The following is a 13751-nucleotide window of genomic DNA, read 5'->3' on the forward strand; positions in this document are numbered from 1 at the left end:
TAATAGTGTAGGCTTTATCATTTTACAACTCTCTCTGGCTACAGGGTAATATCAAAGCACTGTTAATATCGTAACTTTATTTAAAAAGGGTTGAATTGTGACAGGCCAGTCATTCTAACCCCAGTGAGGAAATATTCTGAGGGAGAACATAAGTCATGATTTAGAAAGGCAGAGGTCAAGTATAAACAGTTAGCATTCATTTGTTGAAGGAAGGTTGAAGCATAGAAACATAGAAAGTAGAAGCAGTAGGCCAATTCGAGCCTGCTCTGCCATTCAACCTGATCATGGTTGATAACCCAATTCTGTATTCTGTTCTTGCTTTTTCCACATAATCTTTGATTCTTTTAACCTAAGAACCATACCCGCTGGAAAACATTCATTATTTTAGACTTACCTGCTTTCTGCAGCAGAGAATTCCACAAGGTGAAAACATTTCTCATAACCTCAATCCTAAAAAGTTTACACCGTAGTGCAGTCTGTTACCTCTGATCCTGGATGCCCTGATCACTGAGAACATCCCTGTGTTTGGTCTGTCTAATCTGTTAGAATTTTGGAGATTCCTATTAGATCCTCTTCATTCTTCTGAACACCAAAAAATGTCGTCCTAACTGAAACAGTCTCTGTTCATGTGTCAGTGTTTTCATCCCAGGAACCAGTCTGGTAAATCTTCGTTGCACTCCCCCCACAGACAGAAAATCCTTTCTCAGATAAGGAGACCAAAACTGTACACAATACTCCTGCTGTGGTTTCACCAAGGCCTTTACAACTGTAGCAAAACATTCCTCTTCTTGTACTTGAATTGTCTTGCTGTGAAAGTCAAAATACCATTTGCCTTCTTCACTGCTTGCTGCACCTGCATGGTTACTTTTAGTGACTGTGTAGGTTTATTTTATGCTGTTCTAATCAACCTTTTCAGAAATGTTATTACTCACCTCTGGAGCAAATAGGAATTGCACCCGGGCCTCCTGGCTCAGTGACTGGCATACAAGGAGACCCAGGTCTGGCAAATTACGTGGCAAATGAATTCAATTTTAAGAAGGGAAGTAATGTATTTGTGGAGAATTAACGACACAAAAACATAGACAACAAATGGCAAGATTCTGAGAAGTGCACAGGAAGTAGAAAGACTTTGGAGTGCATTTCACAGATCTCTGTACGTAGCAGGAGAGTGAGAAATGTGGCTAACAATGCATACAGGATACTTGCCTTTACTGAGGCATAGAGTAGAAGAGCAGGAAAGCTATGCTGGAACAATATAAAAATTAGTCAGGGTACAACTGGACTACAATATAGTTCTGTCACTAAAAAACAGGAATGATATGAATGCATTAAAGTAGCTACATTGGAGAATCAAGAGGATGTCGGCAAGGATAGAAAATCCTAGCCATGAAAAAATATTGAATAGGAGGGGAAAATGCTTGAATTTATTACTAAGGAGATTAAAGCAGGCATTTGGAAATTCTTCACACAATCAGGCAGAGACTGGTGTCCAAAGACACGCAGGTCTGGTTGCACATTCCCCTTTCCCAATTTATTGCTATTCAGATAATAATCTGCCTTCCCATTTTTTGCTACCAAAGTGAATAAACTCACATTTAACCACATTATACTTCATCAGCCCTACACTTGCTACTCATTCAACATACCCAAATCTGACTGAAGCATCTCCGCATCCTCCTCATACTTCACCTTCCCACCCAGATTTATCTTGTCTGCAAACTTGGAGATATTACACTAATTTCCTCATCTAAATCATGAACATATATTGTGAATAACTGGGATTCAAGCACTGATCCCTGTATAATGCCTTGATTGAATGGTAGACCATATTAAAAGATCCGAATGGCCTCCTCCTGATTCTAGTTCTTATATTCATACTTAATTTAGTATAAAATTAAGATGGTTCTAGATAATGTGTAGGAATTACGTGTTTCTCTTTGCAAAGAAATCAAGAACAAGGAACTGTAGATATAACATGAGCTGGGGGGAGCTGAGGAGAACTTTAGTCAGAGTATGGTGGGAATTTGGAACTCATTGCGTGAAAAAGTGGTAGAGGTAAAAACCATCATTCCTTTCAATAATCAATTGAATATGGACTTCAAGTGTCATAGGCTACAGGATTTAGGGGAAGGTGATAGCAATAGTGGTAATGTTATTGAACTAGGAATCCAGAATGCCAGGTTCTAGGGACGTAATTTCAAAGTCAACTTTGACAGATGGTGTAATTTGAACTGACTAAAAATCTGGAATAGAATCTAAACAGTAAGCAGGTAATCACTATCAATTGTTATAAAAAACCATCTGGTTCACAAATGTTATTTAGGGAGGAGAATCTGCCATCCTTAACTGATCTGGCCTACATGTGATTCCACAGCAATGTGGTTGATGTTTAACTGTCCTCTGCGATTAAGGATAATAAGAACACTGGATGACAGCAGTGGCAACTCCCTAAAACAAATAACGCTAAGAGCAAGGAAGCTGAATTATGCAGGATAGCCTTTTGTTTTCAGCTTGCATAAACATGGTGAAATTTTACAAGCCAAACTCAATGTCAAAGCAGTACTGTACTCAGAAGTCCCATTCCAATTATTACACACACTCCAAGGACGTTGTTTGACTCTTAAGTGACCTCTGAAATGGCTGAGCAAGCCACCCAGTTATATAAAACCTCTACAGGAAAAGTGAAAGGTCCATCCAGCACTAATCTAAATATTGGAAACAACAAAGCTACACTCTATTAAGTTGACCCTTCAAAACTCTCCTTACTAACATCTCAGGGCTGTGTTAAAATTAGTCAAGCAGCAGTTTATTATGACATACTAAACTAATAGTATTGTATGGTATTACTACCATGCGAAGTGGATAGACTCAGGATACATCTAGCAACTCAAAGCTATTACAGGCACTATTGGTCACCATCAATAGCAGAGATGTATTCAAACATACTATAATTTCAATTAAGCCAGAGGAATAACAATAATTCATTGAAAAGTATGTGGTACTAAATAATGTGAGAAAAGAAAAAAAATATAGAAAAGCTATCAACACACCTGTTTCAATCTGTCATAATCCAAGAATTCTGTCTGCACACCATTAGTATTTGCTGGGCCACTTGATGCAGATTTGCTTCTGGAATAGGGGGAAAAGAGAAGAGTTACACTGTATCATGACTCAGAGAAACCAAGATGCTTTACCTGTGCCTCACTACAACTAATGTGCTCTCCTGAATGATGAGTGGTGAAATAACACCAAGTTTTTGGAGCACCACAATTTCACCTTGCATTTATCTTGACCAGCAGATGCCATTTAAATTTTTTATTATAAATACCAAAAATCATTTGCAAGTTTCTTCTTAAAATAAGATTACTACATTAAAAATAATGACACAATTAAATCCTTTATCTTTCCTTGTGAACCCCAGTATAAATATCTGAAGACCACGGATTCTAAAACCACATTTCCCTCAGATCTCCTCTGTCAGAAACCCACTGAAATGTGACTATTATGCCAGAGTGAGTCCTGACAGTCTAAAAATCAGTTCATTTTATATCACAATTCAACACTAATAGGCATATGCTAGTTTTGTATGCTTTTTTGGCTATTTGTAAACCCAATCTCTTCACCCCTTTAAACCAGAGACTTTGTACACCTATCACTCTAAATGCAATAAGCTGTAGTCTAACCACGAATCCATGTTGCATGTCAACACTAGAGGACAGACTGTCACTTCCTTGTTACTCTTGCACCAAGTTCAGGTTTGTGGGCAGACTCTTAATTTTAAGAGCATTGTGGAAAGATTCTAGACACCTGCCAAAATTGCTGCTGATAGAAACAAGCACTGTATCAGTTAAATAGGTGGCAGTCAACCTACCTATTCACAAACAAAAAAGCTTTATAAATGAAAAAAAATGTTGAAGCTGCAACAAAAATAAATTGCTGGAAAAGCTCAGCAAGTCTGGTAGCATTTGCAGAGAGAAATCAGAGTTAACGTTTCGGATCAAGTGACCCTTCATGAGTTCTTCCTGACCCTCCCAATTGGAAGGGTCACTCGACCTGAAGTGTTAACACTTGATCTCTCTCCACAGATGCTGCAAAACCTGCTGAACTTTTACAGCAATATTGGTTTTTAGTTTCTGATTTATAGCATCCATGTTTCTTTCAGTTTTTGTGCTGAAGCTGTAATCAGACCAAATCTGAAATAATTTGTTCAGTTTTGGTCATAGACTCAAACATGAGTCATGAAGACAGAATCACAGGGCTAAACCAGGCATTGAGGATGAGAGATAATCATCTAAAAAGTTACAGAGAGGATTTAAGAGAATGAAGGCATGTATTTACAGAACACTATGTCCAATACAAAATTACCAAAGCAATTCACATAACTCTCAAAATAATTTGTTGTATCTGACAAACCTAGATATGTAAAAGATAATAAGCAGCAAATTCATGATACTGTTTTATATCATAAACATATATAAAAGGGGTGAAAATGTGTTGCTGGAAAAGCACAGCAGGTCAGGCAGCATCCAAGGAGCAGGAGAATCGACATTTCGGGCATGAGCCCTTCTTCAGGATTCCTGAAGAAGGGCTCATGCCCGAAACGTCGATTCTCCTGCTCCTTGGATGCTGCCTGACCTGCTGTGCTTTTCCAGCAACACAGTTTCAGCTCTGATCTCCAGCATCTGCAGTCCTCACTTTCTCCATATATAAAAGGGGAAAAAGTTTAGATGGGTGAAAGGAAAATTAGGACTGATGTGATCAGAGTTCCCATAGTTAATAACAGACATAGGTACAATAGTAGGCCATTCAACCCTTTGAACCTATTTCACCTTTCAGCCAAATTCTGGTTCACCTCGACCTCAACTTCACTTATTCATCTTGGCTTCTTTATTGTTTAATGCCCTTACATAACACAAGTCCATCGTTTTCAAAATTTCAAGAGACATACCCCCAAAGTGTATAGTCTTTAAGGAAGAGTTCCAGTTTTTCAGTTAAAAGTAAACCCTAATTTTATGCTTGAAAGGCCTAGCTGTAATTGAACATTTTGGCTTCTCCTTCTGCATAAATGCAAAAAAAACCTATTACCTAATCTATTGAATTAATTTATCACTTTTAATACATGGATTCAATTAAGAAATTATTCCAATTTGCCTTATTCAAATATAAAATGTTCAGAGCTTCTCACCTCTGAACAAAGATCACAACTTGTAGTAGTTTTTCCCTCTTTGTTTACTTCTGAACCACCTGTTCTCTTGTACACAACTTATTGTGCCTTCTATCTTCATATCATTTATAAACTTGGCTATACAATTTTATTCCATCATCCAAGTTATGGAAACACCTGGTTAAAATCTGGGGACCATTTCCTGCAAGATACCCTCCAATTCTCACTTGGAAACAAAATACTATTTCTACACGGTTGGTCAAAATCCTGAAATGCCCTCCCTAAAGGTATTGTGGATCTATCTACAGCAAATGCCTCAAAGGTTCAAGAAGGCAGCTCACCTCCACCTTCTCAAAGACAACTAGGGCTGGGCAATAAATGCCAGCTCAGCCGGCAACGCCCAGATTTCATGTAAGATTAAAAAAAAGTTCCCAGAGGAACATCATTTGTGATATTCCATGAATGAGAGAATATTTCCTTTATCCCTATTGTTTCCCACCAGTCAATTAGTCATCCATTTCAAGAGTTACCTCAGTCAGTGCATTTTCATTTTCTCAAGATCTCTTGTGTAGACTCTTTCTAAATTCTTTCTATAAATCCAAACTACAGAAGCATAATTCCTGAAGCCAACTGCACATGCATCTTCAATTTCCTGACTTAAATCAAATCCTAGAGATTGACAGAGAAAAGCAGCAAATCTGGTACCATCTAAGGAGAGAGAAACACAGTTAACATTTTGAGTTGAATGACTTCTTCAGAATTGAAGTACTGAAACATTAACTCTGTTTCATTTTCCAACGGCGCTGCAAGACCCTGATTTTCTCTAGTATTCTGTTTCTGTTTACAACTTCCAGCATTTGCAGTATTTTGCATTTATATCTGGAGATTTATCTATCCTACCTATTTAGAGGGAGATGGTAGCTTCATAATAAAGACCGCTACACTAGTAATCTAATGCTAACTAGCTCAAATTGCACTCTGGCAACTGAAATTTAAATACAATGAAGAAATCTGGAATTATGTAAAAAAAACTAATCTTAGTAATGATGACATAAAACCACTGTCAATTGCTATAAACAAAACTCCATTAGATTCGCAAATACCCTTTAGGAAAGGAGACCTGCCATCTTTCCCTGGTCTAGCCCATATGTGACTCCAAACCTGCAACAATGTGGCTGACTCTTAACTACCCTCTGAAACGACCTATCAAGCCATTAGATTTGGAGTAAAAGCAAACATTGAGATGTTGGAGATCTGAAATAAAAACAAAACAGTTAGCTTCAGTGGGTTTCCATAAGATTCTGCATCAGGAACCCTACTTTCTCTGGTGCATATTAATGATTTGGATGCAAATATAACAGCATGATCAAAAAGCTTTCAGACAACACAAAAGCTAGTTACATGGTTGGTCGCGATAGTGAGGAAGGTGATTATAGACTGCAGGAAGAAATCAATTATCAGATCAAATGGGTAGAAAAGTGGCAAATGCAATTCAATCTACAGTAACGTAAAATAATGGATTCTGGGAGGCCAAACAAGGCAAAGAAATACACAATAAATGGGACAATTCTGAAAAACAGAGAGGAAGTGAGAGATCCTTGAAGGTAGCAGGATGGTTTAATAAGGTGGTTAAGGAGTCATCTAGAATTCCTTCCGTTATTAGCTAAGATATTGAATACAAGAGCAGGAAGATATTGGTGGAACTAGTCGAAGTAGGAAGAGATATAATCTGTGGCGCAGGGTTGGGGAACTATGAGGTTAGAGGCATTGGGAGCAGGAGATGAACACCAAATGAAATGAATGAGGTGAAAGTGAGGACTGCAGATGCTGGAGATTAGATTAGAGACTGTGGTGCTGAAAAAGCACAGCAGGTTAGGCAGCAGGAGCAGGAGAATCGACATTCGGGCAAAAGCCCTTCATCAGGAATTCCTGGTGAAAGGTTTTTGCCTGAAACATCCATTCTCCTGCTCCTTGGATGCTGCCTGACCTGCTGTGCTTTTCCAGCACCACACTCTCGACCAAATAACATGAAATTAGCGAACGCTGTGGACACAATAACCTGGTATTCAATAGCGGGGTCATGGCCCGGGGGAGGTAGGAAGAGGAGACCAATAGCTGGCATTCAGCCCCCACAACGTCGAAATCGGTACAGCAGACAACAGTCCATCCCACCTATTACCAGACAACAGTGCAATCCTTTCCATTTCCATCAATTTCCATCATCCACAGCTCATTGTTTTGTTTTCATTTAAAAGGTGTCTGGATATGCATTCCAAGTGCTGTAACATGCAAAGTTACTGACCAAATGCTCAAATGCTGAGATTAGGCCAGGTAACTTGTTAATCTGGTCCAATAAGGGAAATCTGGCTAACAGATATAAACAGGAGTGTTGGGCCCAGGTGTCCTTGGAGAAGGAGCACGTGTGCCTTTTGTGAAGGGCACTGCTTGTCACTGGCCACTTGGGCGTTTTCCTACCTTCTTGATGGTGGAAATTGAATAAAGATTCGTGCACGTTGTGTCTCACACCTGCACACACACACCATGGGTGCTGGGGAAAAAATAAGCATTACTGCATTTAGGCGGTAGTGTGGGGGTTAAATAAAGAAGAAAAAAGAACAGGAAAAATAAAAAATAAAAATAAAGTCTCTAAGAGCTGGAAAAAAAAACAGGAGTGTTTATGTTCTGTTCATTCTGAGAGCTGGCATTAAGGAAGTTGGACCAGTATCAAGTACTGTGCACATGTGAATAAAGGTGACTTGATGATGGGATACAGGTTTCTGGGGAGTTATTTCAGTGGCCACAAGAGAAAATTTAGTCCCAAATGTCACCTTTAAGTTGGGGTAAGCATTTCTGGCACCATGCTGTTATTTGGGAAGATTGACTCATTCAATCCTGCTGTCAAAAGTCTTGGCCCAATATGTGGAAAGAATTTGTTATTTTCTCTGGGCAAATGACATTGTGGCAGATGAAAAGCATTGAGCCCTGACAGCTTGTGGACTGACAGCTTTTCCGGTTGTTGGCCTAACATTTTGTGGGCACAAGATACTAAAACCTTTCAAGAGTTAATGGATTTGGTTAAGGAATATTATGATCCCAACCCTCCTCTAATTCTGGGATGCTATCAGTTTTACTAAATGGTTTGGGAACTGTGGAATCTAGGTCAGGATTTTTGACAAGATTAAGATGAATGGCAGAAGAATGTGACTTTGGTTTAACACTTAATGAGATACTGAGAGGCCGTTTGGTTTGAGGGACTAATAATGTAGCCGTGCAAAAGCGCCTACTAGTTGAAGTCCAACTGCACTACAACTGGCTTTATCAGTAGTAAATCCCGCAAGCGGAGCTTATGAGTTACAGGATATGCTGATGGAAATGGACACCCTCACCAGACTGACTGGGTTTCGTGAAGACAATTGCCTAGCTTCGTTCAGGATCACTCCAAACAGTGGGACTCCAAGCCAGCCCATTGCAAACCCCAAAACAAAACCAAACATTTTCTTCAGGATCTGGATCGGCAAGCCATTGTAATTGCTACTGATATGCGGACTTGAGACAGCAAACGAATTCTAGGCCTGAATTGTGTAACAGAACTCATAGGACTGCATTCAGGAGAAGCGCACACTTTGAAAAGCACAACTCCATCTGGTTTGGAACAGGCTGTCCTCTGTTTAGCTTGTTTTATTATTGTTATATTGTCCGAGTCGAATTTGTGCTCCTGTCATCTGTGTGTAAGGCTACTAGGGACAGCTGGTCGTGGCTTTTAGTGGCTAGTTGGTGTTCATGGGTGAGGATTGCTAGTTGTCTGTCTGTCTGTCCTATATAGTGTTTCCTGCAGTCTTTGCATGTACACCATGTTTATCTTGCACCTGATGGGCAATTGAGTCTTTTGTCCTGGTGAGTTGTTTGTCTGAACGTGACTGACTTTTATGGGCTGTCATGAATCAGAGTGGTTGGAGAAGTCTGTCAGTTCAGAAACATTTTTTATCTAAGGTTAATGTGTTAGGTCATCATCACATTGTTTATCTGCCAGGTATCTGCGGATGAAGTTGCGGGGATTCCATTCTTGATGAAGACTGTGTAGAGGTGATGTTCTTCTCTTCACGGGTCAGATGTCCTGTATGTATTGTAGCCCTTTTGAACAGGGTCCAAATGCAGCTTCTCTTGTGTATGTGTTTGGGTGGTTGCTTTGTAGTTCAGGATCTGGTCTATTTGTATGGCTTTTCTGTACAGGCTACAACTCACCAGAACAAAAGACCCAATATCCCTCATGTGCAAGACAAACATGGTGTACAAGATTCCATGCAAAGACTGCAGGAAACACTAGGGCAAAGAGACCAACAACTCGCAATCTGCATCCATGAACATCAACTAACCATTAAACACCTTGACCAGCTGTCCCTAGTAGCCATACACAGATGACAAGGATGACAAATTCGACTGGGACAACACAACGAGAATAGGATAAGCCAAACAGAGGATAGCCAGAGCATGGCACTCATCCATGGTCTCCATCAATAAACGTATTGACCTAGACCCAATATACCGACCACTCCAATGAACAACCGAAACCGGAAGCAGCAGGAATGGAACTGAATCAATTCTAGAAGACATAGTACAGCAACGCTTCACAGGAGGCTCCAAAACACTGAAGATGTCCCCTTGACAGATGATGAAACACCTGCAAATCAACTTCTCAGCTCAGCGAACATACCCACAACTATAGCAACTGTCCCGAGTTACAAAACTTTAAGCAAACCTGAAACAAAATAAACATCTGGTTAAACAGTCACCCTGTTCTAATGGTGGTTGATACCGCTTGGCTGTATCACTGATTGCAGAACCAGTCTTTTAACAAAATTTGCTTTGGATTCCAACCCATAAGTTTGCGTAAGACATCGACTTGACTGAGAACCTATAATGGTTCTGAGAATCTTTAGAGATAAAGGGTACAACTTTGGTTTGGGCTCATACGAAAAGCAGCTGCTTCAGTTATCTGATTAGTAGTGAAAGGCTTTGGTCAAAGCCCAATGGGGTGAATTTGGTTGAGAGAGATTTGCCTTAATTGGCTCAACACTTTTCCATTAGAAAATGGCTGCCTGAGCGAAATTCTAATTAAATATTGAGATGTTTTTCAGGAAGGTCTTGGGACTATCAAAGGAGCACCGCTACCCTGTATAGAGTCATAGAGATGTACAGCATGGAAACAGACCCTTCGGTCCAACCTGTCCACACCAACCAGATATCCCAACCCAATCTAGTGCCACCTGCCAGCACTCGGCCCATATCCCTCCAAACTCTTCCTATTCATATACACATCCAAATGCCTTTTAAATGTTGCAATTGTACCAGCCTCCACCACATCCTCTGGCATACCACCCTCCGTGAAAAAGTTGCCCCTTAGGTCTCTTTTATATCTTTCCCCTCTCACCCTAAACCTATGCCCTCTAGTTCTGGACTCCCCAACCCCAGGGAAAAGACTTTGTCTATTTATCCTATCCATGCTCCTCATAATTGGTAAACCTCTATAAAATCACCCCTCAGCCTCCGACGCTCCAGGGAAAACAGCCCAGCCTGTTCAGCCTCTCTCTATAGCTCAAATCCTCCAACCCTGGCAACATCCTTGTAAATCTTTTCTGAACCCTTTCAAGTTTCACAACATGGGGTAAAAAATGAGGTCTGCAGATGCTGGAGATCACAGCTGAAAATGTGTTGCTGGTTAAATCACAGCAGGTTAGGCAGCATCCAAGGAATAGGAAATTCGACGTTTCGGGCATAAGCCCCTCATCAGGAATGAGGAGAGTGTGCCAAGCAGGCTAAGATAAAAGGTAGGGAGGAGGGACTTGGGGGAGGGGCGATGGAGATGTGATAGGTGGAAGGAGGTCAAGGTGAGGGTGATAGGCCAGAGTGGGGTGGGGGCGGAGAGGTCAGGAAGAAGATTGCAGGTTAGGAGGGCGGTGCTGAGTTGAGGGAACCGACTGAGACAAGGTGGGGGGAGGGGAAATGAGGAAACTGGAGAAACCTGAGTTCATTCCTTGTGGTTGGAGGGTTCCCAGGTGGAAGATGAGGCGCTCCTCCTCCAGCCGTCGTGTTGTTATGTTCTGCCGGTGGAAGAGTCCAAGGACCTGCATGTCCTTGGTGGAGTGGGAGGGAGAGTTAAAGTGTTGAGCCACGGGTTGGTTGGGTTGGTTGGTCCGGGCGTCCCAGAGGTGTTCTCTGAAGCGTTCCGCAAGTAAGCGGCCCGTCTCCTCAATATAGAGGAGGCCACATCGGATGCAGCGGATGCAATAGATGATGTGTGTGGAGGTACAGGTGAACTTGTGGCGGATATGGAAGGATCCCTTGGGGCCTTGGAGGGAAGTGAGGGAGGAGGTGTGGGCGCAAGTTTTACATTTCCTGCGGTTGCAGGGGAAGGTGCCGGGAGTGGAGGTTGGGTTGGTGGGGGGTGTGGACCTGACGAGGGAGTCACGAAGGGAGTGGTCTTTGCGGAACGCTGATAGGGGAGGGGAGGGAAACATATCCCTGGTGGTGGGGTCCGTTTGGAGGTGGCAGAAATGACGGCGGATGATACGTCTTCCTCCTGGGAGCAGATGCGGCGGAGACGAAGGAATTGGGAATATGGGATGGAGTTTTTACAGGGCGCAGGGTGGGAGGAGGTGTAGTCCAGGTAGCTGTGGGAGTCAGTCGGTTTATAGTAGATGTCTGTGTTGAGTCGGTCGCCTGAGATAGAAATGTAAAGGTCTAGGAAGGGGAGGGAGGAGTCTGAGACAGTCCAGGTGAATTTGAGGTCGGGATGGAAGGTGTTAGTAAAGTTGATGAACTTGGGCCCCAGCTATGCCTGTCTCTTCGTAGGATATGTGGAACAGTCCATCTTCCGCAACTATACTGGCACCACCCCCCACCTTTTCCTCCGCTACATCGATGACTGTATCGGCGCTGCCTCGTGCTCCCACAAGGAGGTTGAACAGTTCATCAACTTTACTAACAGCTTCCATCCCGACCTCAAATTCACCTGGACTGTCTCAGACTCCTCCCTCCCCTTCCTAGACCTTTACATTTCTATCTCGGGCGACCGACTCAACACAGACATCTACTATAAACCGACTGACTCCCACAGCTACCTGGACTACACCTCCTCCCACCCTGCCCCCTGTAAAAACTCCATCCCATATTCCCAATTCCTTCGTCTCCGCCGCATCTGCTCCCAGGAGGACCAGTTCCAACACCGCACAGCACAGATGGCCTCCTTCTTCAAGGACCGCAGATTCCCCCTGGACGTGATCGACGATGCCCTCCACCGCATCTCCTCCACTTCCCTCTCCTCCGCCCTTGAGCCCCGTTCCCCCAACCGCCACCAAGACAGAACCCCACTGGTTCTCACCTACCACCCCACCAACCTCCGTATACAACGTATCATCCGCCGTCATTTCCGCCATCTCCAAACGGACCCCACCACCAGGAATATATTTCCCTCCCCTCCCCTCCCCTATCAGCGTTCCGCAAAGACCACTCCCTTCGCGACTCCCTCGTCAGGTCCACACCCCCCACCAACCCAACTCCACTCCCGGCACCTTCCCCTGCAACCGCAGGAAATGTAAAACTTGCGCCCACACCTCCTCCCTCACTTCCCTCCAAGGCCCCAAGGGATCCTTCCATATCCGCCACAAATTCACCTGTACCTCCACACACATCATCTATTGCATCCGCTGCACCCGGTGTGGCCTCCTCTATATTGGGGAGACGGGCCGCTTACTTGTGGAACGCTTCAGAGAACACCTCTGGGACGCCCAGACCAACCAACCCAACCACCCCATGGCTCAACACTTTAACCCTCCCTCCCACTCCACCGAGGACAGGCAGGTCCTTGGACTCCTCCATCGCCAGAACATAACAACACGACGGTTGGAGGAAGAGCGCCTCATCTTCCGCCTGGGAACCCTCCAACCACAAGGAATGAACTCAGATTTCTCCAGTTTCCTCATTTCCCCTCCCCTCACCTTGTCTCAGTCGGTTCCCTCAACTCAGCACCGCCCTCCTAACCTGCAATCTTCTTCCTGACCTCTCCGCCCCCACCCCACTCCGGCCTATCACCCTCACCTTGACCTCCTTCCACCTATCACATCTCCATCGCCCCTCCCCAAGTCCCTCCTCCCTACCTTTTATCTTAGCCTGCTTGGCACACTCTCCTCATTCCTGATGAAGGGCTTATGGCCGAAACGTCGAATTTCCTGTTCCTTGGATGCTGCCTAACCTGCTGTGCTTTAACCAGCAACACATTTTCAGCAAGTTTCACAATATGTTGACTAGGAAGCAATTCCATGATTCTACAAGGCCTGCCCAGTGCCATTTGCCTTATGTGCCAAAGAAGAGGCAGCAATCAGGAGGCTGGAAAGCAAAAGAATCGCCAAACGAGTACAGTTGAGATTGTGAAGCCTGAAAGGTTGATTGACCTTTGTGGAGATTGTAAACAAATGGTAAACTGCTTCTTGCAGCTGGATAAATGCATAATCCCCCGCATAGAGAATTTATACACAAAGCTGGTGGAAGGTGCTGTCCTTTACAAAGCCAGACATGAGTATGAGTATCTGCT

At 43.1% G+C, this 13751-nt stretch overlaps 1 protein-coding gene across 1 annotated transcript in view; it reads right to left on the minus strand.

The window, feature by feature from the left end:
* enah (ENAH actin regulator) overlaps positions 1-13751 on the minus strand; it is a 397680-nt gene that overhangs the window by 15101 nt on the left and 368828 nt on the right. The window contains exon 12 of the mRNA XM_060847991.1: positions 3051-3129. Within this exon, the coding sequence (XP_060703974.1) occupies positions 3051-3129 (79 nt within the window). The remainder of the gene's footprint in view (positions 1-3050; positions 3130-13751) is intronic.

The sequence above is a fragment of the Hemiscyllium ocellatum genome, chromosome 3, assembly GCF_020745735.1.
Source record: "Hemiscyllium ocellatum isolate sHemOce1 chromosome 3, sHemOce1.pat.X.cur, whole genome shotgun sequence".
NCBI classification, from domain to species: domain Eukaryota; kingdom Metazoa; phylum Chordata; class Chondrichthyes; order Orectolobiformes; family Hemiscylliidae; genus Hemiscyllium; species Hemiscyllium ocellatum.